This window comes from Carlito syrichta, unplaced genomic scaffold (genome assembly GCF_000164805.1).
Source record: "Carlito syrichta isolate Samal-C Ts95f unplaced genomic scaffold, Tarsius_syrichta-2.0.1 Scaffold139321, whole genome shotgun sequence".
Taxonomy (NCBI): domain Eukaryota; kingdom Metazoa; phylum Chordata; class Mammalia; order Primates; family Tarsiidae; genus Carlito; species Carlito syrichta.
This window is the reverse complement of record NW_007083417.1, coordinates 288,961-315,353: the sequence shown is the minus strand read 5'-3', so window position 1 is coordinate 315,353 and position 26,393 is coordinate 288,961. Positions and strand designations below refer to the sequence as shown.

At 36.2% G+C, this 26,393-nt stretch overlaps 1 protein-coding gene across 1 annotated transcript in view; it reads left to right on the top strand.

The window, feature by feature from the left end:
• The window catches only part of TANK (TRAF family member associated NFKB activator), a 61,726-nt gene that overhangs the window by 2,066 nt on the left and 33,267 nt on the right, over positions 1 to 26,393 (top strand). The window contains exons 3-5 of the mRNA XM_021708501.1: positions 1,178 to 1,325; positions 23,170 to 23,278; positions 25,123 to 25,241. Of these exons, the coding sequence (XP_021564176.1) occupies positions 1,178 to 1,325; positions 23,170 to 23,278; positions 25,123 to 25,241 (376 nt within the window). The remainder of the gene's footprint in view (positions 1 to 1,177; positions 1,326 to 23,169; positions 23,279 to 25,122; positions 25,242 to 26,393) is intronic.

The following is a 26,393-nucleotide window of genomic DNA, read 5'->3' as shown; positions in this document are numbered from 1 at the left end:
GGCGGGTCTCGAACCCGTGGGCTCAGGCAATCCACTCACTTCAGCCTCCCAAAGGCGCGGGATTACAGGCTGAGCCACCGAGCCCAGCGAAAATGCAAAATTTTTTTAATTCTTTGTTAAAATATAAAAATGAAAGATGTTATAACAGATTAGAGACTGAAATCATGCAGGATTTTCAAAAAAGTGGAATGTACTCCCATAACCAATATGGAACTCTGTCTATTCTGTGGCTTTTAGAGGATTAAGAGAAAGATCCTGTGTTGTAGTTTTTACAGCTGGTCAGAAAAAATCAGTCATTAGTTAGCATTCTGCTCAGAGTCAAGGATTGTGGTTAGAGATGTTATGCAAACTGAGATGATAAAACCAAGTGACCTCCAGTGAACAAATAACCTGTATTCAGAAACAGCAGGGAAGTTGGAAAACTAATAGTGGGGGTAGAACTGAAGGGATGTGATTTTTCTTTTTTAATGTGCAATCTAACAGCAACTCTCCCTAGATTTTGTGCTAAAATAAGAGCATTTTCACACATTTTAATTGCTCTGCTATAACAACAATGTGAACTCCAACCACAAACATTTATTATCTATTTAATTTTGTTCTAATTTCAGTGTAGCAAGAATTCACCTTGTAAGTGGGAGTAAGTGTCCATTTAGTAAAAAAATAAAATCCTTTCTCACATTACTAATTCTGTTGTACATTTCTATAATAAAGAACTAATAATGTCCTTTTTGTATTTCTCTATTTTTATGTTACATTTATAAATTATTATTCCCAAAGTAGCATTTTTTTGAACTGGAACCCCACTTTCTCCTTGTGTAAAGAATTTTTAAAAATTGTAGAATTTAAGGCTTCATAGTATTTCTAATCAGGATTTTATTTTATTTTTCTTTACTTGCAGAGATAGGGTTTGCTGTGTTGCCCAGGATGGTTTTGAGCTCCTGGTCTCAAGCGATCCTCCCTGCCTCTACCTCCCAATGTGCTGGGATTACAGGCATGAGCCACCATGCCTGGCCTTCTAATCAGGATTTTAGATAATATTTTTGTGTTATAATAAACCTTTATAGTACTTGGTGTTATAATACTTGTGGTAAACCTTACAGGACTGTGTTTTAAGATGCATTTAAGATGAGATTTATACAACGGAATAACTATTCAAACTTTTCTGATTATTTTTCAGACCTGTCATTTACTCCAGCCTTTATAGTAATGCTACAAAACGAAGAGGAATGGATAAAAACATTGGCGAACAACTCAATAAAGCATATGAAGCCTTCCGGCAGGCATGCATGGATAGAGATTCTGCAGTAAAAGAACTACAGCAAAAGGTGTGTGCTGCTTCTTCTGAAAATTATTCTTTAGCCTGGTAAATGGAATTTGAGAATCGTTGCATCTGAAAAATGTTCACTGTTAAAAACTGCCTTGAAGAATTATAATAACTGAAACAGAAGACTAAATTAATGGATGAAATTTGAGATCTTTGTTGCCTTTTTAGGAAGTGTTGTGATCTTTTAGGATGAGTTGATTTGATGGGTCTATTTTCAGGTAATTGTGAAAGGTGAAGAATGTGTCTCCCATAAATAATTTTTAAATATCAGTATTTACTTTATAAATAAGAAGGAAATTAATATAAAAAATAATTAGTGTTATGACAGACTGAAAGTTAGAAGTGTCTCTGTCTCTGTTTTGTTCTTTGTTTTTTTCTCATAGTTATTTGGCTGGCAGGAAGACTGTACAAATCTTAAAATATTCTAGAACAAAATTTGCTATTAATTTATAATAGTCTTTCATACTTTATGACTGTGAAAAATAGACTATTTTAGTGAAAACTTTACTTAATAAAAGTTTCAGCTTTTAAAATTATCCCTGTACACATTACGTTTCTTTTTATAGTACTTTCAATTTCAGAAGAAAATTAATTGGTAGAAAGGCATACAGGCAAAAATACTTAGCCTAGTAGTTCCTAAACACATGTCTGTTACTGGTTCATGATGAGATTTTCACTGATGTGTAGCAAAAATGAGAAAAATAAGTATAATGTAATAAACTTCTTACAATACCAAATTTATTTCATTAAAATTCTGCCTTTTAATCTGATGTTATAGTCCATGTTTCCATACAAAGTAAAAGGCAGAATTTTATTAACATACACTTTTGTGAATGATGATGATAGGGTTATCTCCTTGTTTAATATCATTAGCAAGTATTATTTCCCGAAATCCCCAGTTCTACCTGCATATTCTGTGATTCTCTAGAAGGACTCAGAGGACTTGGCATACAGTCATACTCATAGCAAAGGTTCATTACAACATGTTAAAGAGACACAGCCAGATGATTAATGAAAAAAAGACATCAGGAGGAATGTAGAGGAATCCTTATTGTTCAGTCTTCCTATGTACCTTTCCTCTAGCTTCAAAAATTCAGTCACTTGTGCAACACATAGCAAACTCTATTTTAGATTCAAAATTCAGGTTTGTTTGTTTTTTTTTAATTGAGGTCTGGTCACATAGGCACACTCTGTTAACCAAAATTCCAGATGCTTAGAAGGAAAGATGTTCATCATAAATCTCATTGTACAGTCTAAGTAGGCTGGCAGAGCAGTCACAATTTTCTCACTTAGAAAATGTTTTCAGAAGCCAAGTTCCCAGATGCCAGCCCGGGGCATCTTGCAAAGAGACCTTTCTGAAGATAACAGCCTAAAGCCTGCTATGTTAAATTTCAACTGCACAGGCAGTTGAAAGTGGGAAGGGAGGATCTTATTTTGGTTCCCCCAGTTTAAAAAAGAACATCGTTTTACTAGCCTGTGAAATTCTGAAGTCTAAGAGATATGCTAGCCATGCAGTTCTTAGTTTCTTCCATAAATATAGGAACTGCACCATTTTCTTTTTCCTTTCTAATTGATAGATCTACTATAAAACTAGATGTTATATGTAACTCCCTGTTTTCCTCAGAAACTATCATTATTCTTTGTGATTTGCCTCTTGGCTTACAGAAGAATACTCTGTTATATAAGTATATTCATGAACAGTATCATTAGGGATGGATGGGAGGAAGAGGGGCACAGTATGACAGAAGGCTTTCTAAAATTATTGAAATGAAGTTTAGAATTTGGATTTTCTTTTTCCAGTTCAGGCTTAAGACATAATCACTTTTGTAAAAAAAAAAAACAAAACTGACCAGGTGCAGTGGCTCAAGCCTATAATCCCAGGACTTTGAGAGCCCAAGGTATGAGACTTGCCCAAGCCCACGGGTTCGAGACCAGCCCGGGCAACTTGCCAAGACCTCATCGCTACAGTAAATCAAAAAATTAGCCAGGCATGGTAGTACATACCTGTAGTTCTGGCTACTTGGAAGGCTGATGCGGAAGGATCGCCTGAGCCCAGCAGGTTTACACTGCGGTGGCCATGAGCATACCACTGCACTCCAGCCTGGGCATGGAGTAAGACTCCAACTCAAACAGAAACAAAAACTAAACTAAACTTAAATATCCAGTGTTTATTCTTTTTATTTTGTGACAAGGTTTATTAAGAAACCTTGACAATTCCATATCTGTTCCAGGAAAGTTAATAAACAGAATTAGGGGAAAGAAGAGTATTGAGATATTCTTAGGATAAGGCAGAAATAGGAATTTATCTTTATTCCTACTCTTTTCATGTTGGCCAAAGAAAAGCAACTGAAGACTCTGGCAATTTAACACCTATGGAACATGCTATGGAAGAAGCCTTTGCTTATATTACCATATATTCCACAGAAGGAAAAGAGAAAGTTTCTTAGATATTTATTTTGCAAAGTTGATGTTTGTGAAATACTCAAGAAGAGATGAAGAAAAAATGTATGAGGGGGACCAAAAAAACCCAGAATTCATTCCTCCAGATCAAATGGTCAACCAAAGTTTTTATCTGGAAGTTTTGAGAAGATTCCATCTTGATTTGCGGGAGAAGCATCTTGATTTGTGGTAAACAGGTGACTGGTTACTCCACCAACACAACACACCTGCCGATACCACACTGAGTATTCAGCAGCTTTTGACCAAAAATGGCATGGCCCCTATGCCCCACCCTCCCTCTTCACCCAGTCTCACCCTGAATGATTTTTTATTTCCCTGGATGAAAAAAATCCTCAAAGGGAAATGTTGCTGATGTGAAAGAGGTGAAACAAAAAACGGCAGATGCGCTAAAAGGCATCAAAAATTGTCGAGTTCAAAAATTCATTTTGAGCAGTGACAAAAGCATCTCAACAGGTGTATTGCATCAAATGGAGAGTACTTTGAAGGCGACTGATGTTTAAGCATGTAAGAATAAAGACATCATTTTTTATAAATTCTCGTTTTAGGGGGAGTCTCTTCTCATATACTGTATATTCTTTTGTATTAAGTGCAGAATATCCTGATTTATTTAAAACACATTTATTGAGTACCCATTATTGGGGTCTTGGTAAATTTTTGAGAACATTGAAATTAAAAAAATAAATAAATAAAACATCGTTTATACTCATAAGGAACTTTTTTAAAGTTCAAATAAATAACAAAATAGACATTTCATTATATAATTTAAAAGATAAAAAAGAAAATTGAGAGTCGTTACAGTAGTGTACCAAGTGCCATAATAGAGATCAGTGCAGGATAATATATGAGCACAGAGAAGAGGCACCTAACTCAGTCTGTGTGGAACAAGTCATAATCTCAATATGAGTCAATACTTGAGCTAAGATTAGGAAGAGTTTAGTAATCTGGAAAAGAATGGTCCTATAAGTAGGAGCACTATATATAAAAAATTTGGGCTCAGTGGCTCAGCCTATAATCCCAGCACTTTGGGAGGCTGAGGTGAATAGATTGCCTGAGCCCGCAGGTTTGAGATCAGCCCGGGCAACTTGGCGAGACCTCATCTCTACAATAAATCAAAAATTAGCTAGGCATGGTAGTGCATGCCTGTAGTTCCAGCTACTTGGAAGACTGAGGCAGAAGGATTACTGGAGCCCAGCAGGTCAATGCTGGGGTGGCTGTGAACATGCCACTGCACTCCAGCTGGGTGACAGAGTGAGATTCCAACTCAAAAAAAAAAAAAATTCAGAAGCAAGGGAGTATGATACATTCCTTGAACCACAAAGTGATCTTATGGCTCCAAAAAGAATAACAGGGCATTGTAGTCAAAGAAGTTGTAAAGGTAGATTATGACTCAGTCATGGTGAATATGGCTAAGTAGTTTGTACTATGTCCTTATTAATTATAAGCTGCTGAAGGATTAATATGTGCTGTAGAAAAGTCTGCATGACGGTGGGATAGAGACAGATAGAATACAGAACAATGGGGAATTTTAGTTTAACAAATATATATTAAGAACCTTTTTTGAGCCGGGCTTGGTGGCTCAGCCTGTAATACCACGCCTTTGGGAGGCTGAGGTGAGTGGATTGCCTGAGCCCGCGGGCAGCGAGACCTCATCTCTACAATAAATCAAAAAATCCGCCGGGCGTGGTGGCGCATGCCTATAATTCTGGCTACTTGGAAGGCTGAGGCGGAAGGATCGCCGGAGCCCAGCAGGTCGAGGCTGCGGTGGCCAGGAGCAGCCACTGCACTCCAGTCTGGGTGACAGAGTGAGACTCCAACTCAAAAAAAGAACCTTTTTTATTTTAAGCAATGTTCTAAGAGCAAGGTGACAACCATCCAGTTGCACTTTATGCACTTCAGTATATGTATTAACATAAAATTATACATTATGTAATTTTATGGTATATAAAATATCTATTACTATACATACTAAATACATGCATACATATATTTTGTACCTCAATTTAAGAAAATAAAAATTGAATGGCAATCAGCTTGAACAATTAAAATAAGGACCTAAATTAAGCATAAGGGATGAATTGGGGAAGAGATCTCAGGTTTATTTAGGAGATATAATGGAAAGCAGGTGACACCTGAATATAGGACACATCTGAATATGATGGAATAAATTCTCAGTTGATATCTGGAATAGATGACTGGATTGGTAGTGGTACTGTTTAGTTACTTTAGTTAATATTTTTAGTTAATATTTTACTTGTGGGACATACAAGCAAAAATGTCCAATGAATAGTTAACATGGATCTGTTAGTGTAGAAAGAATACTAAGTTAGAAATTATACATATGGCAATAACTGATTTTGTTGTAGCCTTAAATGTGGATGGCACCTTCCAGTTAGACTGTATAGGTTGAAAGAATATTTGAAAGGCACAGTAGAGGGGAGAGGAGGAAGGGAAGAAAACCAACCAGTTGGTCCCTGGAGAACACAGATTAAGTAGTTGAGAGGCATAGAAAAAGAAACTCAGAGAATGTTATTTTATTTTATTTTATTTTATTTTTTTATTTTATTTTAGTTGGAGTCTCACTCTGTCACCCAGGCTAGAGTGCAGTGGCACACTCATGGCCACTGCAGCCTCAACCTGCTGGGCTCAGGCGATCCTTCCACCTCAGCCTTCCAAGTAGCTGGAACTACAGGCATGCACCACCATGCCTTGCTAATTTTTTGATTTGTTGTAAAGGCGAAGTCTCACCTTGTTTCCCGGGCTGGTTTTGAACCTGTGGGCTCAGGCAATGCTCTCGCCTAAACCTCCCAAAGTGCTGGGATTACAGGCATGAGCCACTGCACCTGGTGTGAATAACAATATTTTAAAGAACAGGCATAGAGAGGAGAACCAGTAAGTAAATTAATAAAAAACACTCTGAAAGGTAGGAAACAAATTAGAGAAAATGACAGTGATATCATAGAAGCCATTAGAAAAGAATTTCAAGAAGAACGCAGTAGTAAGCAATAGCAGATAGCAAAGGAATCTAGTAAGATGACGGCTGAGAAGCATACATTGTATTTGGCTATGTGGTGATTACTGACATTTATGAGGGCAGTTGAGTGGGGAGGGCAGATTGCAGTAGGCTGAGGAGAATTAGAGAATGATGAAGTAAAGACAGTATAAACCACATAGGCAAAAAGCTTGACTGTGTGTAAAAGAGAAATGGAGTGATGATTATCAAGGTTGTTTTGTTTTTAGGATGAGTGAAATGAAGTTGAAGAATAAATAACACAGTAGAGAGAGAGGAGATAGTTTGGGACAGAGGAGTGAAAATAAGTAACTGATGTCCTTTTACAGTCAATTCTTTACACAATAGCCAGAGTGATCTGTTTAAAAAGAATTATTTAGATGTTTACTATATCAGTCTCCTACTCAAAATTTTGTAGTGATTTCTACAAAATTAAAGTCAGTGTCCCTATTGTGGCCTACTAGGTCAAGGCCTAATCTGTCCCTTGCTAGACACTTCAGTTTTTTCTCCTGCCACTCCATTCTTTCACAACCTTGCTACCACATGACTTCCTGCTGCTTTTCAAATACATTCCTTTTTCAAGACCTTTGCTCTTACTATCCCATTTGACCGGATATTTTTCTTTGGATATTTTCATAGTTTCCTGCCTTATTGCTTTCAGGTTTTTACTCAGATGTCACCTTCTCAAAGAGGCCCTTCCTGAGTATCCTAAGTAATTTGTTTGTCTGCTGAATAAGAAAGGAAGCCCTAAGAGGGTTGAGACCTTGTCTAGGTCACTGTTGTGTTCCCAGGACCTTGCACATAGGCACATGGATATTTGAAGGACAGAAAGGAGGGTGAATAGGAGGAAGAAAAGAAGACTGGTCAGTTGACTTCTAGAGATTCAGACATAGGTTAAGAAACTGACTATGAACAAGGAGAAACCTATTTCTTTCAAGACTAGAGGGAACAATAAAGAAGTAGATGCAAATAAAGATAAGCTTCTAGACAGGAGGTGGTGGTAGCAGAAAGTTAGAAAGACTTGTCACGTAAGAGTCCATATTCTTTGTGAAAGGTGAGGTCATCTACTGAGTGAAGTGATTTGTAGGATATTCTGAGGGTGACAGTTAAGAATTGACGTAGGTGAGGATATGGAAAAAAGGGAACCCTTTACACACTGTTGGTGGGAATGTAAATTAGTACAGCCATTATTGAAAACTACGTATGGAGTTTCCTTAAAAAATTAAAAATAGAACTACCATGTGATCCAGTAATTCCACTACTCAATATATATCCAGAGGAATTGAAATTAATGTGTTTAAGAGATGTCTGTACTACCATGTTGATTGTAGCACCGTTCACAATAGCCAAGATATGGAATTAACCAAGTGTTCAACAACTGATGAACAAGTAAAGAAAATGTACATATATACAGTAGAATACTATTCAGCCATTTAAAAAATATATAATTCTTTCATTTGTGACATCATACATAAACTAGGAGGACATTATGTTAGGCAAAATAAGTCAGGCACTGAAAGAAATACTGCATGTTCTCACTCATCTGCAGAAGTTTTAAAAGTTGGCCTCATAGAAATAGCGAATTTAACAGTGGTTACCAGAGATTGGGAAGTGTTGGGGGAAGGGAGTGATAGGGAGAGGATGAAGAGTGGGTACAAAGGTACAATTAGTAAGCTTTTACATATTTCCAAACAGATAGGAGAGAGGACTTTTGTATTTTCCTACCACTAAAAAATGGCAAACGCTTGAGGTGATGGGTGTCCTTTGATCATTACACAATGCTTACATGTATTGAAACATCACATTGTACCCCCATAAACATGTACAATTATGTCAATTTTTAAAATAATCGTTTTAATTTAAAAGAAAAGAAATGGACAAGTAAATGGCAAAATCTAAAATTAGGAGATTGCAGAAGAGTAAGGTGGCCAAAGAGTACATATAAAAGTGACTGAAATTATGTATTTTGAGATTTAAGCTAAAATCAGGAAGAAGCTAATCTAGGAAGAGTTTACTAGACTAATAACAAAAAGGGTGTATGGCTGAGGTCTTAATAAAGTGAGAGAATAGATACAGATGGAGTAAAATAATGTGAAAGTTTAAAAGATGGTTTATTATCAGTGAGTATATTGATGTTTTGGCTGGGCACGGTGGCTCAAGTCTGTAATCCCAGCACTTGGAGGCCAAGGTGAGAGGATTGCCTGAGCCCACAGATTCAAGACCAGCCTGGGCAAATTGGCAAGACCTCATCTCTACTGTAAATCAAAAAATTAGCCAGGCATAGTGGCACATGCCTGTAGTTCCAACTACTGGGAAAGCTGAGGCAGAAGGATTGCCTGAGTCCAGCAGGCCGCAGCTGCCGTGGCTGTGAGCATGCCACTGCGCTCCAGCCTGGGTGACAGAGTGAGACTCCAACTTGGAAAAAAAAAAAGAGAGAGAGAGAAAAAAAAACACAAACATACAGAATGGGAGAAAGTATTTGCAAGCTATTCATTTGACAGGGAATTAGTAACTGGGATATAAGGAACGCAGTAGCAATAAACAAAGACATAAACTAGTTTTAAAATGGGCAAAATAACGGAATAGACATTTCTCAAAAGAAGGCATGCTAATGGCCAACAGGTATAGAAAAATGTCCAATAGTACCAATCATTAGGGAAATACAAATCAAAACCACAGTGAGAAATTATCTCATCCTAGCTAAAAATGGGTTTTATAAAAAAGACAAAAGCAGCAAATGCTGGCAAGGATGTGTAAAAGGGAAGCCCTTTGGTAATGTTGGTAAGAATGTAAATACAGGTACTATGGAAAATAGCATGGGGATTTCTCAAAAAACTAATAGAGGTGTACCATATGATCTAGCAGTTCCACTAATGAGTATATATTCAAAAGAAATGAATATTTCGAAGACATATCTGCCCTCCCATGTTTATTGGAGTGCTATTCACAGTAGCCAAAATATGAATTCATCCTAAGTGTCCATCGGTGGATGAATAGATGAAGAATATGTGGGATATGTACACAGCAGACTATTACTCAGCCATAAAAAAGAATGAAATTCTGTCATTTGCAGCAACATGGATGGAACCAGAGGTCATGTTAAGTGAAATAAGCCAGACACAAAAAGACAAATATATGTTCTCACTCCGCTGTAGGAATTTTAAAAGTGGGTCTTGTGAAGATAGAGTGTAGGTTGATGTTTACCACAGACTGGAAAGAGTGAGGATTAGAGGCATGAAGAGAAGTTGGTTAATGGGTACAAAAATATCATTTGATAGAAGGAATTAGATCTAGTGTTGTACAGGATGCTATAGTTAATAATCTATTGGTCCATTTCAAAATAACTAGAAGAGAAAAATTTGAATGTAACCAGCATAAAGAGTTTGAGGTGATAGATATTCCAGTTACCCTGATTTGATTATGACACATTATATGAGTGTATCAAAATATCACATGTACCCCCAAAATATATTCAACTCTTATTTATCAATAACATAAATAAATGCTAAATATAAGCATAAAAAAAGAACTCTATATCCAACAAAACTATTCTTCAAAAATGGGAGAGAATTAAGATACTACCAGATAAACAAAAGTAGAGAGTATTTATTATTATACCTGCCCTTCAAAAAATACTAAAAGGGGTTCTTCACATTTTGAAATAAAAGGATGCTAGGCATGCAAAGTCATACAAAAGCATTTAATATGCTTACAGAATAAGACAAAAGATTACTACATAAGGTATAGAGTGTAAAGTGGTAATTCAGGTTTGGCTCCTGAATTAGTTATTTATAGTATAAGCTGTTTTTACAAAGAAACCAGGAAATACAGCACTTAAATATAAAAGTTATCTGTCATGTAACATTTCAGAGGTGAATAGACCAGGACTAATAAGGCAGCTCTGCCATCTTTAAAATAGGGTTTCCAAGCCGGGCTCGGTGGCTCAGCCTGTAATCCCGCGCCTTTGGGAGGCTGAGGTGAGTGGATTGCCTGAGCCCGCGGGTTCGAGACCCGCCTGGGCAGTGAGACCTCATCTCTACAATAAATCAAAAAATCAGCCGGGCGTGGTAGTGCTGCCTGTAATTCCGGCTACTCGAAAGGCTGAGGAGGAAGGATCGCTGGAGCCCAGCAGGTCGAGGCTGCGGTGGCCGGAAGCGTCCACTGCACTCCAGTCAGGGCAACAGAGTGAGACTCCAACTTAAAAAAATATATATATATGGTTTCCCTCTCTTGGATCACAGTGCCCGGTCTACTTGTTACCCGCCAATGAGAAAGGAGAGACAAGTGAAGAGCAGACAGCTTTCTTTTAATGATGTTCAAATTTTGTACAGATCCCTCTGTTCACACACCCTTTTAACCATAACTTAGTCACATGGCCACACCTAGTCATAAGGAAGGCTGGTAAATATATCCTTAACTGAATGACCATGTGCCCATTTAAAACTCTGTATTATTAAAAGCAAGAAATAAAATGGATCTGGGGAACAATTAGCAGTCCTTGTCACTTCTTTTTGGCTGACTAGGCTGAAGTTGCTTGGAGAGGTTTTTTTGTTTTAGTTTTTGTTTTACAGATAGAGTCTTGCAGTATCATCCAGGATAGGATGAAGTACAGCCTCAATCTTCTGTACTCAAGTGATTCTTCTTCCTCGACCTCCTGGGTAGCTAGGACCACAGGCATGTGCTGCCATATCCAGCTAGCTTATTTTTTGTAGACAGTCTTGCAATGTTGCCCAAGCTGGTCTTGAACTCCTTGGGTCAAGTAATCCTCCCACCTCAGCCTCCCCAAATCCTAGGATTACAGGCATGAACTTCTGCATCCAACAAAGAGTTTCAAATATCACAGGATTCTATTGTGTGGAATTAAACGTTTAATCAGTTTTATTACTCATACCAAGTTCCTTGTTATCATTTTCTGTCACTGTTTCATGGCAGAAACCAAATATATTTATCAAAGATTTAAGAAACATCTATTGCTTCTTTGACTGTCTTTCCAAGAGAGGAATCAGTAATGAAACAATAAAAACATCTGAAAATTTTAAACAGATTACCATTTGCAAATTAGATTGCCATAATCATTAATGATTAAGTTATAGAAAACCTGCAACGGGCCTCTCCTGCTTGTCCCAAGATCCTTTGCCTTATATAATCAGAAAATATAAATTTTTTTTGTTGAGAAGAGAAATATGAAATGAAATTTTTGTTTCTTCTTGTCCAATCTCGATTACAAGAGAAAAATGTAAAGTCTTATATAGAATAGAAGCCATCTCCTTAATTCTGAGATCAGGTCCAATACTATAAATTACTTTTTCTTTGTACTAATCAGAAAGACAAAGGATACATAATATTTAAAACAATCCAATTTGCTAAGCAAAGAGCCTTATTGACTAACCAGTGAGAGCTGAGCTAAAGGCCTAAAATAAGTCTAAATCTGACCATGCTGTGTCTTTTTATCATAAATTACAGAACCTTTCTAACATTTTCTAACAATAAATGTAAAGCGATAAGAACTGTTTTGTTGTCATACTGCTTTATTCAAGAGCTAGTCTTGACTCATCTGAAATGTAATCCCTTAACCTGAAACTTATGTTACCTAGAAAAGCTTATAAAACATGTTTTAAAGGATTACATGAAGGCATAAAATACCTTTATTGTAGGTACTATTTTTAAAAAACTAACTTCATTTTCACATAACATGTAAATGACCTTATCATTGTTTACCATTCTTTTTTTTTTCTCTTTCTTTTTGTACACCAATAATATATATGCTCTGTGTAAAGTGTCAATATGGATAAAGCAGTTCATTCTGTATTTTTTTTTCTATTGAATTTACTGGTATTAGAATAAAGGTGCTCCTGGTAGTTTCTGATTGAAGACTTATTTCTTCTATTGTACATTGTCAGTGCTTTCCCATTGACTCATTTTCCACTTAACAGAATTTAAACTATTTGTATCCTTTCTTCCAAGTTTTTATTTCCAGATATATGTTCCATCAAAACTTTTAGACAGGTATGTAGGATATATGTTCAAGGAGATTCATCAGTAAAGAATGTTTAAATTATAATATTTATTCAAAAATATACTGAGCACCTATAATGTTTCACAGACTACACTAAGTACTAGATCTACAGTGATAAGCAAACAGATACGTTCCGTGCTTCATGGTATGGTGGCACAGTTCAGTAAAGCATAGACTAATCAATCTCACAAATATAGCTGCAAACTCTGATAAGTATCAAGAAAAAAGATAAACTGCCATTCGAATCTCTGTTGGGGACTTGACCTAATTAATCTAGGTTAATAAAGATTATCTTTCTGTAGTGATTTTTGAAATGGCAGGGTTGAGAGGCTTTCCAAATACAAGTATCTGTATTATAAATACCCATAACTGATGCAGGACTGGCTCAACATTCATAAGACCATACACATAATTAAATACATCAACAGATGTAAAAATAAAAACCACATGATTATATCGTTAGGCACAGAAAAAGCCTTTGATAAAATCCAGCACCCCTTCTTGATAAAAAACCTCGAATATCTAGGCATAGATGGAATATACCTCAAAATAGTAAGAGCCATCTATGAGAAACCAATAGCCAGCATACTGCCAAAACAGACAGAAATTGGAACCATTTCCCCTGAAAACCAGAACAAGACAAGGATTCCCTCTCTCACTCATTTTCAACATAGTTTTAGAAGTCGTAGCTAGAGAAATCAGACAAGAGAATGAAATCAGTGATATGCAAATAGAAAAAGAGGAAGTCAAGTTTAACCCTCTTTGCAGATGACATGATACTATACCTTGAAAACCCAAGAGAATCTGTCAAAAACCTCCTTGCACTGATAAAGGACTTTGGCAAAGCCTCAGGGTATAAAATAAATGTGCAAGACAGTCACATTTCTATGTACCAACAATAAACAAACAAAAACCAAAATAAAAAGTACAATCCCATTCACAATAGCCACCAAAAAAATCAAATAACTTGGCATCTTCCTAACCAGAGATGTGAAAGACCTTTACAACAAAAACTACAAAACACTGCTCAAAGAAATCAAAGATGACAAACAAATGGAAAAATATTCCATGCCCATGGATTGGAAGAATAAACATTGTAAAGATGTCTATCCTACCCAAGGCAATCTACAGATTTAATGCAGTACCCATTAAATTACCAGCAGCGTTCTTCTCAGACCTGGAAATGACAATATAGGAATTCATATGGAAACTTAAACAACCACAAATCATCAAAACAATCCTCAACAACAACAAAGCAAAAGATATCACACTCCCAGACTTTAAACTTTATTATAAAGCTACAGTAATCAAAACAGCCTGGTATTGGTACAAGAACAGGCATATAGACCAATGGAACTGGATAGATATTCCAGAAGCAAAACCTCAATTTCTCAACCAACTCATCTTCAACAAAGCCTCCACCACCAACCACTGGGGAGAGGAGAAGAACCTATTCAGTAAATGGTGCTGGGAAAACTGGCTGACCACATGCAGAAGATTAAAACAAGACCCCTACTTATCTGTGTACACAAGAACCAACTCTAAATGGGTCAAAGACCTAAACGTAAAACCTCAAACTATAAGAACCTTAGAAAATGCAGGACACCCTTAAGGAAATTGGAACTGGCAACTAATTCCTGATCAAATCCCCAAGTGCCCATGCCATAAGAGATAAAGTCCAAGTGCCCATGCCATAAGAGATAAAGTAGACAAGTGGGACCTCATCAAACTGAAAAGCTTCTGCAAAACCAAAGAAACCATCAAGAGTGCAAGGTGACAGCCCTCAGACTGGGAAAAAATATTTGCCAACTGTATGTCTGACAAAGGCCTGATAATCTAGGATCTACAAGAAACTCAAACATGCCAAAAAGAAAAAAACAAGTTTGCATTCCCACCAGCAGTGTAGAAGCATTCCTTTTTCTCCACATCCTCGCCAGCATCTGTTGTTGTTTGTTTCATTAATGATGACCATTCTTACAGGGGTTATTGGTATTTCAATGTGGTTTTGACTTGCATTTCTCTGATGATGAGTGAGGCTGAGCACTTTTTCATGTGTCTGTTGGTTGCCTGCATATCTTCTTTTGAGAAGTGTCTATTCATGTTTTTTGCCCACTTTTTAAAGGAACTGTTTGTTTTTTTCCTTTCGGCGCGTTTGAGTTCCTTGTAGATCCTAGATGTTAGGCCTTTGTCAGATAAACAGTTGGCAAATATTTTTTCCCATTTTGTGGGCTGTCTCCCTGCTCTCTTGATGGTTTCTTTTGCTTTGCAGAAGCTTTTTAATTTGATGAGGTCCCAGTTGTCTATCTTATTTCTTATTAAGGTATTGGCCTTTATGGTTCTGAATAGGAATTGGTTTCCAGTTCCAATTTCCATAAGGGTGTCTCCTGTGTTTTTTAAGATTCTTATAGTTTGAGGTTCTACGTTTAGGTCTTTGATCCATTTAGAGTTAGTTTTTGTGTATGGTGATAGGTAGGAGTCCTGTTTCAGTCTTCTGCATGTGATCATCCAGTTATCCCAGCACTGTTTACTGAATAGGTTTCTCCTCTCCCCAGTGGTTGTTGTTGGAGACTTTGTCAAAGATGAGTTGGTTGAGGAATTGAGGCTTTGCTTCCAGAATCTCTTTCCTGTTCCATTTGTCTGTGTGCCTGTTCTTGTACCAATACGAGGCTATTTTGATTCTTGTAGACTTATAGTAAAGTTTGAAGTCTGGAAGTGTGATACCTCCTGCTTTGTTTCTTTTGCTAAGGATTGTACACTGCTGGTGGGAATGCAAGCTAGTACAACCTCTTTGGAAAGCAGTGTGGTGATTTCTGAAAGAACTAGAAATTGACCTTCCATATGACCCAACAATTCCCCTATTGGGAATATACCAGAAGGAACTCAAATTATTCTGCAAAAAAGCTACCTGCACACGTATATTTTTTGCAGCTCTATTCACAATAGCAAAAACATGGTAAACTAATTGTGTTGCCCATCGAAGATGGACTAGATTTTTAAAATGTGGTACATATACACAATGGAATATTATGCAGCCATAAAGAAGGACAAATATGTGGACTTTGCAACAACTTGGATGGATTTGGATTCATTCATACTCAGTGATTTATCACAGAAACAAAGAACAGAGTTCCATATGTTCTCACTCATAAACAGAACTTGAACAATTATAATGCTATAAGAAAGCAATTGGCAGTAGTGGGAAACTGTCAGGGGAGGGGAGTGGGATTGGCAGTTGAGGGAAACTGCTAGGGAGGGAGGGACATACCTCATCAACAAGGGTACCTGCATGATCAATATTTATATACCTAACCCTGAAATGTATCCCACATCTTTATAATAAAAATTTTTTAAAAAAGAAAATAATAAACCTTCCCATTACAAAGTCGGCAAAAGATATGAATAGATACTTCTCAAAAGAAGACATATGAGCAGCCAACAGATACATGAAAAACTGCTCAGCCTCACTAGTCATCAGAGAAATGCAAATTAAAGCTGCACTGAGATACCACCTAACTCCAGTCAGGATGGCCGTCATCAATAACTCAAAAACCAACAGATGCTGGAGAGGATGTGGTAAAAAGGGAACACTTCTACACTGTTGGTGGGAATGTAAACTAGTACAACCTCTAGAAAACATTGTGGGAATTCCTAAAAAATCTAAAAATCAACCTTCCATGCAACCTGTAATCCCCCTACTGGGAATACACCCAGAGGAATTCACATCACTCTATGAAAAAGATACTTGCACATGCATGTTTATTACAGCATTATTCACAATAGCAAGAACATGGAACCAACCATGCTGCCCATCAAAAGAGGACTGAATTTTAAAAATGTGGTACATATACACAATGGAGTATACACGGCCATAGAGAAGGACAAAATCATGAACTTCAGAGCAACCTGGATGGACTTAGAATCTATAATACTGAGTGATCTATCACAGAAACAAAGAACTGACTATCACATGTTCTCACTCATAAGTGGACCTTGAACAATTATCGTAGTGTAAGAAAAGGATTGGCAGTAGCGGAAAACTGCCGGGAGTTGGGAGAGGCGGGATTGGCAGTAGTGGGGATCTGCCAGGGGATGAGGAGCACACCTCATCAACAAGGGTATCTGCATAATGAACATTTGTATACCTAACCCTGAATTGTACCCCACATCTTTAAAATTGAAAAATTAAAAGTAAATACCCACTGACTAAGAACTGAAAACTATAAAGGAATAGTGCACTGAGAAGAGTCAGGGGCAACACTATGTAGTGACTTAGAGGCTATATTAAGGCTTTTTGGTTCTTTATTCTAAGAGCAATAAGAAGCCACTAAATTTAGGGGAGGAGGGTTGGAGTAAGAAAAAAGCATGGGGTGATATGATTACATTTACATTTTGCAAAGAACATAATGGCTACTGCATAGAGAATGGATTGGCTGATAGATTTAAGGAGAGCAGTTAAGGTTGTGATGACTTGAATTGTGATGGTTGCATTTAAGATGGAAATGATTAATAAATTTCAGAGATATTTAAGATTCAAATTGACACTTGGTGACTGATTGACTATATAAGTAGATATCAAGTATGGTTACGGCTTTCTAGATAGTGGTGTCATATACTGAGAAAAGGAATACTAACAAAAGACAAGATTTGGGGAGCAGGGGAGAAGTGAGAGGGAGTGGCAGTTGAAGGGAGATCATCAGTTTTGAATATATAAAACCGGAAGTGCTTTCTCAGTAGCAGTTGGATCTAGAGCTCTCTCTTCCAGCATGGATGAGATTACCTAAGAAGAGAGTACATAGAAAAAAGAGGGCCCTGGGCAAACTAGGGGTGCTCATGTGATGTGGCACGGTGTTATTTAGGGGTTTGGACTTAGTATTTAGGCAAACCTGGATTCAAATTCTAACTGTACTACCTACTGGGAAACCTTGGACGAATTCTTTGGTACATCCGTAGGCCTCAGTTTTCTCATCTGTAAAATGTGGGAAATAATCTCAGAAAGTTAGTTTAAGGATTAAATAGAATAAAGAAAGTAAAGCCCTCTGTTTGTTATACAGTAAATATTTGATGAAATGATCACATGATGATAAGGTGTTATTGAGTTGAAAAATTTGGTTGCAAAACAGTTCTCATTTTTTTTTAAAGTATGGTATACATACACACATGTATGTATAAATCTGAAAGAATACATGCCAAAATGTCAGTAGTAGTTACTCTTGAAGAAAAACTGAAGGCAGCGTAAGGGAGGAGACTCTCACTTTTTACTTTGTACATATCTTAAATATAGAAATGTATTTATTTCTCACAGTTGGAGAGTGAGAGGTTCAAGATCAAGTTGCCAACAGGCTTGGCGTCTGGTGAGGGCCTACTCTCCACTTCCAAGATGGCACCTTGTTGCTACATTCTCTAGAGGGGATGAAGGCTGTGCCCTCACATGGAGAAGAGACAGAAGGCAAAAAGGGCTGAACTCTCTGTAAAGCCTCTTTTATAAAGGCCTTAATCCCATTCATGTGGAAGTATCCCTCATGACCTAATCACCTCCTAAAAGGCCCTGCCTCTTAATACCACCACAAGGGGAATTAAGTTTTAACATGAATTTTGGAGGTGACACAAATTCAAACAATAGCATTTTGCCCCTGGCCCCCAAAATGTAGTCCTGCTCACATATAAAATATGTGAGATACATGCATGTGACATACATTTATTCTATCCCAAAAGCCCCAAAAGTCTTAACTTGCTCTAGCATCAACTTCAAAATCTAAGTTCAAAGTCTCATCTAAATATTATCTAAATCAGATGTAGAGATAGGACTCGAGTACAATTCATCAGAGGCACATTCGTCTCCAGTTGTGAGCCTGTGAAATTAAATACCTTATGTGATTCCATAAGACAATGGTGGGACAGGTGTAGGATAAACATTTCTATTCCAAAAGAGAGCAGTAGGAAAGAAAAAAGGGATAATAACAGGTTCCAACCAGATCTAAAATCCAATAGGGCAAACATTAAGCCTTCAGACTTGAGAATAATCTTAACTCCATGTCTTGTCTTCTGGACACACTGGGATAGGGTTTGGGCCCTCAAGGCTTCAGATGACCCCGTACCCATGGCTGCCAGCTGCAGCTCTCACATATTGGAGTTGCATGCCTTTTATTTTCCCAGGCTGGAGTTGCACACTAATAGGTTCTACTGGTCCTAGGGTATCAGGGACATCCTTGCCCATACAACTCCACTAGGCATTGCCCTAGTGTGGACTCTGTGCAGTGGTCCCATTCCCATGGCTTTAGGTATTATGTAGATACCTTGATCATTATTAAAAGAAAGGAACAAACATTTGCAAAAAGCATATTGTTAGACAGATATTTTACATATTCAGTCTCCTTCAATCCTTCAAGTATGTGTTATTTTCATTTCAAAGAAAAACCAAAGGCTCAAAGAGGCAAGTAAGTTAATTAGGACCAAAACACAGAATTGTAAAATAAAAATAGTTGGTCATAGTTTACTATTTGGCATGCTGAGAAGTGGCAGTACTGTTACCTTATAGTAGGTCATTAGATTAGTAATCTAACCTGTCAAATTGCAGATCTCCTAGATAAGTGTCCGTACTGAGGGCAAGAGTGTGCAAGCTTTATAACCTATTAAGTAGAGAATGGTTGAAGAAAAAGCTGTATAAGCCAGGATCTCCTGATTGGTAATCGTATTTTATCTCATACTTAACAAAGAAAACTTAAAAACTGAAGCTGATGCTTAGCTTACCAAAATTTCAAGATTTTAATTAGGTTGTGTCTAAATTAATTAGTTTGTGTCTAAAGTGCTATGTATTAGAGTAGTTAATATTCAATTATCTTCCTTCATGAACTGTGGAGCTTCCTGTTGAGAGTATTTGTGGTAGCCAAGCAAATCCTTCAATAAAGCTTTCATTCTCTGTTAATCTTGGAACAATTTTGAGAGGTTTTTAATTTGAGACTTTTTTCCCCAATCTACTCAACATTTATTAAATTTCTTAGTAAATCATTGGAGGAAAACAATGGTATTTTTCAGAATGAGATTAATTCTTGAGGATGAGAAGAAATAATGTTTGGCCTATTTGGAATATTATAGGTAATTTAAGGACTTGAACTTTGTTTTTCCTATGTAAGGAACAAATGCCTTGAAAAATATGAAAAATGAGAATATTCAATGTCAGCAATGGAAAAAATCAATTTATGAAACTGTAGTATTTATGAAACTCATGAAAAATTGTACAGCTGCATGTCCAAAATTATAGGAAATATGTTGCCTTAGTTTTGAAGAAGTATTATAATTTTGCCTGGATAAAAGGGCAATTCTTAAAATAAACATCTTGCTTTATTTATGATAGTTTAGAGTATGTATGGACATTCATTTTTAGTAAATTTAAGATGCATGCTATAGTTGATCACCAGTGTTTTAAGTTTTGCTTTGAACACTAAGAACGAATATAAAGTACCTTATGGCACAAGTATCTAAGTACCTGTTTACCTCTTCAGATGCTGGTAGACCACTTGTTTTGCTAGTCTTTGGAATTGAAAGGAGTGTCAAATACACAGAAGCCAGAGTCATCTTGGCCAGATGGTGTTTGATACAGATGGATGGTTAGTTGTCATGCAGATCTCCTAGTTGGTAACTTGTTGCTGCCATCTGACTCAGAGAATCATTCACACACACTGGCTGTCAAAAGCATCTTCTCTTCTGTCTGTTTTAGCTGTCATGTCTGTGCTCTGTACAGAAGTGTTGACAAGACATTGCTGTTGTACATTTTCAATGTGGTTGTTAGTGATTTTTCTGTTTTGTGGAGTTTTTGATAGTGCTGGAATGTACTTGCTTTGTAATAGTATTGTTTTTTTAAAAGAAATATTGTGACTGTGCAATAATTACCTGACCGTTGAAAAGGACTTTTAGGTTTTAAGTTAAGGTAGATGTGTTCAATGAACAAAAACATTTAATAAATAGAGGAAAAAACTTATTTAGTTGCCAAACATGGCAAATGAATTTAATTGTACTGGTTATTTCTCAATTCCCCTCTCATAGCCTGTGATCAAAATCTTTATATTCTTTTCTGAATATATATATATTTCTCTTCCCAAATTTCTACCCTTTTTCTAATGGTATAAACTTCCTTTTTTTCCCCCCAAAATATCTTCAAATGTTGCCTATCTTTTGCATCCATTTCCTAAAACTTAATTTCCCTTTGTTTTATTCACATACTGACCTTGTTTCTATTTTTTGTTGTTGTTGTTGTTTCCCTTATAGGAAAGCCATTTCTCCATTGCTTCTGGTTACTTCTGAAGGCATGTCTGTTTCTCTGATATTTCTCTAACAACTTACTTTGTTTATTCATCTAATATTTACTGAGCATCTCTATATGTGTCAGGCACTCTATAATACTCTAGAGATATCAGTAGGAAATCATCTCTGCTCTTAAGTTCAGTTTAAGGGTAAGATGGACATTAGACAATTAGATTAGAATTTTATAACTGCTGTAATGTAAGTATGTGAAAATTGCAAGAGGAGAACGTAGACCATTGCTATTCTGTTTCCCCTGCTATACTTCTAGAGTACTGGTTTTTAAAATCATTACAGAATTTGTTCTAGCTTTATTAATACTTGAAGTGATTTAAGAAATAGTTAAAACTTCAACTTGAAAAAGCCATTGGTCTGTTAATTTTCCCAGCTATTGAATACATCTTCAGCATTATTCATTTACTATAATATGTTCTATGCAGATGTATTAAAGTATGTTTTTAAGACAGAGAGTAAAATATAAAAATTAACTGTCAGAAGCTTTCTGAGCTGGTTTCAAAAGAAAAATATAGCCATTTGGTTTCTTCATTAAGGTGGGGGAAAATTCTTACATGAAGATGGGCTGAAGTTGAATAACTTAGATATTTATTCTGGGCCTATCTATCTTGCTAGGTGTTTGTACTGGTTACTTAATCTCTGTACTGTAGAGTATATATACCTATCAAGATATAGTGAAAGAATAGATACTTACTGATTGAAGTTTGTGAAGAACTTTGAGTTCTTTGGAGAAAGTTCTAACTTCACAGAAGTATATAGAGAAGACTGTAACTATGTTATTTATTTAAATAACTTTAGCTTACTGGTCTCTGAAAATAATAGAACTTCACAAAGTCTAAACTTTGATTAAAGTTTATTTAAGGGCCAGGCATGGTGGCTCAAGCCTGTAATCTCAGCACTTTGGAAGGCCGAGGCAAGAGGATTACCTAAGCTTAGGGGTTCAAGACCAACTGGGCAACTTGGTGAGACTTCATCTCTACAATAAGTCAAAAAATTAGCTGGATGTGGTAGCACACTTGTAGTTCCTGCTACTTGGAAGACTGTGGTGGAAGGATTGCCAGAGCCCAGCAGGTCTACACTGGGGTGGCTATGAGCATGCCACTGCACTCCAGTTTGGGCAACAGTGTGAGACTCCAACTCAAAAAAAAAAAAGAGTTTATTTAAATTCAAATGTCTAGTATTTGCGGAAGGTCATCCAGATATTAGTAGGACTCCATTTCATATTTAGTCATTTATTTATTTGTTCCTCCAATGATAGAAATTGGTAAGAAGTTATCTATTATTTTTTGGTAGTATATTTTTAAGATTATACTACTTTGATAATTGTGATACAACATTTTCAAACTTGCTTGAAGGTTTGCGGCATCTGTATTCTCCCAGATAAATGCATGTCTTTTTCCTTTGCTTAATTCTCGTAGCCACTGCAATAAAATAGCAAAATAAGATAGACACTAAAGATCAAACATGGTGTTCTCTTGACTTCTTAAAACTTAGAAAAGAAGCTTTTGGTCAGCATAATTTTATAATTTGTATTTGTCCCTTAGTGTCTTAGTTATATATAGCTATATATGACAACTTAGTTATATATAGTTACTTCTTTTGTGTTTTTGTACTCTGAAAATAAATTCAGAAGTGGTTTATTTGAAAAATATGGTATCTCAATTTTTAAAGTTAGTGTGTATTTTTAAAGAATAACTTTAATATAGCATGTTATTATTCATGCTTTTTGTTATCATTAAGGATTAAATTCTAAATTACAATTTTTTTCCTAACTGAAGGGCAAAAAAACCATACATTGAACTCTTGATTGAAAATTGTTTTTAATAAGACTACCTCTTAAAAAATTTTATGATGCTTTAATCATAAAAATCACTGGTATCTGTAATGATTACAAGTACGTTCCTGTAGTCAGTTTGTATCTCATAAATACTTCCTCAGTACCTGAGAAATGAAAATATGGGCAACTCATATCTATTTATAGTATTAATGGACAGTAAATATGTGTTCATGTCTACTGGTAAATATCAGACTAACTGGTTTTTATGTCAGCAGACTGAGAACTATGAGCAGAAGATACGTGAGCAACAAGAACAGCTGTCACTTCAACAAACTATTATTGACAAGTTAAAATCACAATTACTTCTTGTGAATTCCAGTCGAGGTATGTTCATGTTAATTTTATGTGTATTTTTTTAGCCTCTTTGAAGAAAAGTGCAAGTTGAGTTTTCCTATTTTATTCTTTTGTTTCTCAATAGTTCTAATATTATAATAACTGTGATACAGTTATATATTATGTTTATTTAAATGAACACTTGTAGGTTATGGGAAAATGGACTTTCACATATGCTATATGGTGGAAACTAAGTAGATAAAACTTTCTAAAAGGCAGTTTACAGTAAATAGCAAAAGCTTTTTTTAAAAAAAGGTCTATGACTTTTGAACCAAAAATTCAAGTCCTAAGAATATATCATAAGAAAATATTTGACCAGAATGCAAGCCACTCTTCTTTCTGTCACCTTGAAATAGCATTTGAGTGTCTGTAACTCTTTAGGAGGTTGGGTCTTCATTCTGGAGGCTCCTGTGTATATTCGTTAAATAAAATGTGTGTGCCTTTTCTTTGAAGAAAAAAAAGAAAAGATTTGTTCAGATACTCAAAAATATTATGCAAGGATGTGCATCACAGTATGAAAAGCTAGAAGCAAAGAAATATCCAGTAGTTGAGTTACAGTGATCTGTATGAATAGCTATGTAGCCAAGAAAAGTGATAATAGGTGTTAACTTACAAGAAATATGTTCACAATATATAGCAAAATGAACAAAAACAGGATGCATAAATAGAGTGTTATTTTAAATTTTGCAGAAAAAAGGTTTTGTGTGAATACATATGTATAAGAAAAGAAGAACTTTGATAGAGTGTAAACCAAAATATTAAAAGGAATAATTCGCAGATGTTAAAAATTGTGGGTAGCCTTTATTTTTTATTCTTTTTAGCATGTCTGCATTCTCTAATTATTCTACAATAAACATGGAGTAGTTGTATAAATAATTATCTTACATTAGAAATGCATACCTAAAAATATGAGTTATGTAAAAGTTTAATTGTTACTGATAAGATACAAAGAGCATTTTTCTAGTTTTCAAAGTTCTATATATTTTACATACCACTGCCTTTGAGAGCATAGAGATTTTGTGTGTTTAATGGGAAGAAAAAAATCTAAATGGGCAAGTTGTCAAAGTATTATCTAAATAAATTTTTTAATGTATTATTAATTTATTTATTTATTTATGGGTTTTTGTTTTTTCTTGAATCAGGGTGTCACTCTGTTGCTCAGGCTGGAGTGCTGTAGCACAATCATGGCTCATCACAGCCTCGACCTTCTGGGCTCAGGTGATCCTTCCACCTTAGCCTCCCGAGTAACTGGGACTACAGGCACATGCCACCACATCCAGCTAATTTTTTTTTTTTTTTTTGAGACGAAGTCTCACCATGTTGCCCAGACTAGTTTCAAACTTCTGGGCTCCAGCAGTTCTCCTACTTCAGCCTCCAAAAGTGCTGGATTACAGGCATGCACCTCTGCGCCTGGCCTTAACACTTGTATCTTAAAAAAAAAAAATTTTTTTGAGTTGGAGTCTCACTCCGTGCCCAGGCTGGAGTGCAGTGGCTTGCTCATGGCCACCCTAGTGTCAACCTGCTGGGCTCAGGCAATCCTTCTGCCTCAGCCTTCCAAGTAACCAGAACTATAAGCACGTACTACCACACCTGGCTAATTTTTTGATTTATTGTAGAGATGAGGTCTTACCAAGTTGCCCAGGCTGTTCTTGAACCTGTGAGCTCAGGCAATCCACTCACCTCAGCCTCCCAAAGTGCTGAGATTACAGGCTTGAGCCACTGCAACTGGCCTATTTTTTAAAATTATGGTTTTGAATTTGTATTAATTTTACTTTTTCAGATGCTACCAAAAATAAGGGTTTCCTACTGATGTTCAAGAGGTTTCTGTCTTGCAGATAACAGTTATTGCTATGTTCCCCTGCTTGAAGACAGTGAAGCAAGGAAGAATAATTTCACTCTTGATCAGCCACACGATAAAGTGATTTCAGGAATGCCAAGAGAAAAGCAATCAAAGGTAGACACTGCTTCTGCACAAAGCAACATTCAAATGCTGGTGCATAACACACATTTTCCCATTTTATTTTCTTGAAGTGATCCACCACTGGAATTCCAAACAGAAGTTCTTTATGTTCAAACATATGACTTAAATGTTCCTAAATAGAACTATTCCCAAGTGCAATAAAGACTTAGGTTTCATATTTCCTAGTGATCTTTTTTCTGTATCACAAGCATTTAACAAAGAAATAAAAATTAAACTAAGGTAAATAGTAAGGCTCAGACTAGAAAATATTTTTTTAGTTTCTTAAGTTGCCTGTGCTTAGTTAAAAAAAAAAACAAAACACCCACCCAGCTTAAGCAAAAGTCTTCATTAAAACAATAAAGAAAGAAATGTTATGTATTGCAAGGAGATATACACAAGGATGTTCTTGCTACATTGGTTAGAAACAACTTAAATATTCATCAATATCAGAATAGTATATCTTTATCAAAATTAAAATATATAAAAATATATGTTATTATACCTAAATTTCAAAAGCAATGTTGAGTAAAAAAATGGAAATTAAAAATTAATTTTTAAGACATATCAAACATAGTAACATAAACACATGCAGCTGAGGATGGTGACTCACACCTGTAATCCCAACACTTTGGGAAGCCAGGACTTAAGCCTAAGAGTTCAAGACCAGCCCAGACAACATAGCATGACCTCATTTCTACAAAAATTAAAAAAATTAACTAGGTGTGCCTCTAGTCCCAGCACTTTGGAGACTGAGGTGAAACACTTGAGCCCAGGAGCTTGTAAAACACTTGAGCCCAGGAGCTCAAACCCAGTCTCAGCAACGTAGTGAGACCCTGTCTCTAAAAAAAAAAGAAAGAAAAAAGATAGAAATACTAATGTCTGTGAAAACACAAATATATATAAACACATGGACAAGAAAGGCACAGCATCTTTTTTTTTTTTTTTTAATTGAGTCAGAGTCGCATTCTGTTGCCCAGGCTGGAATGCAGTGGCATGCTCATGGCCACCACAGCCTCAACCAGCTGGGCTCAGGTGATCCTTCTGCCTCAGCCTTCCAAGTAGCTGGGACTACAGACATACACCACCATCCACAGCTAATTTTTTTGTATATTATTGTAGAGACAAGGTCTTGCCAAATTGCCCAGG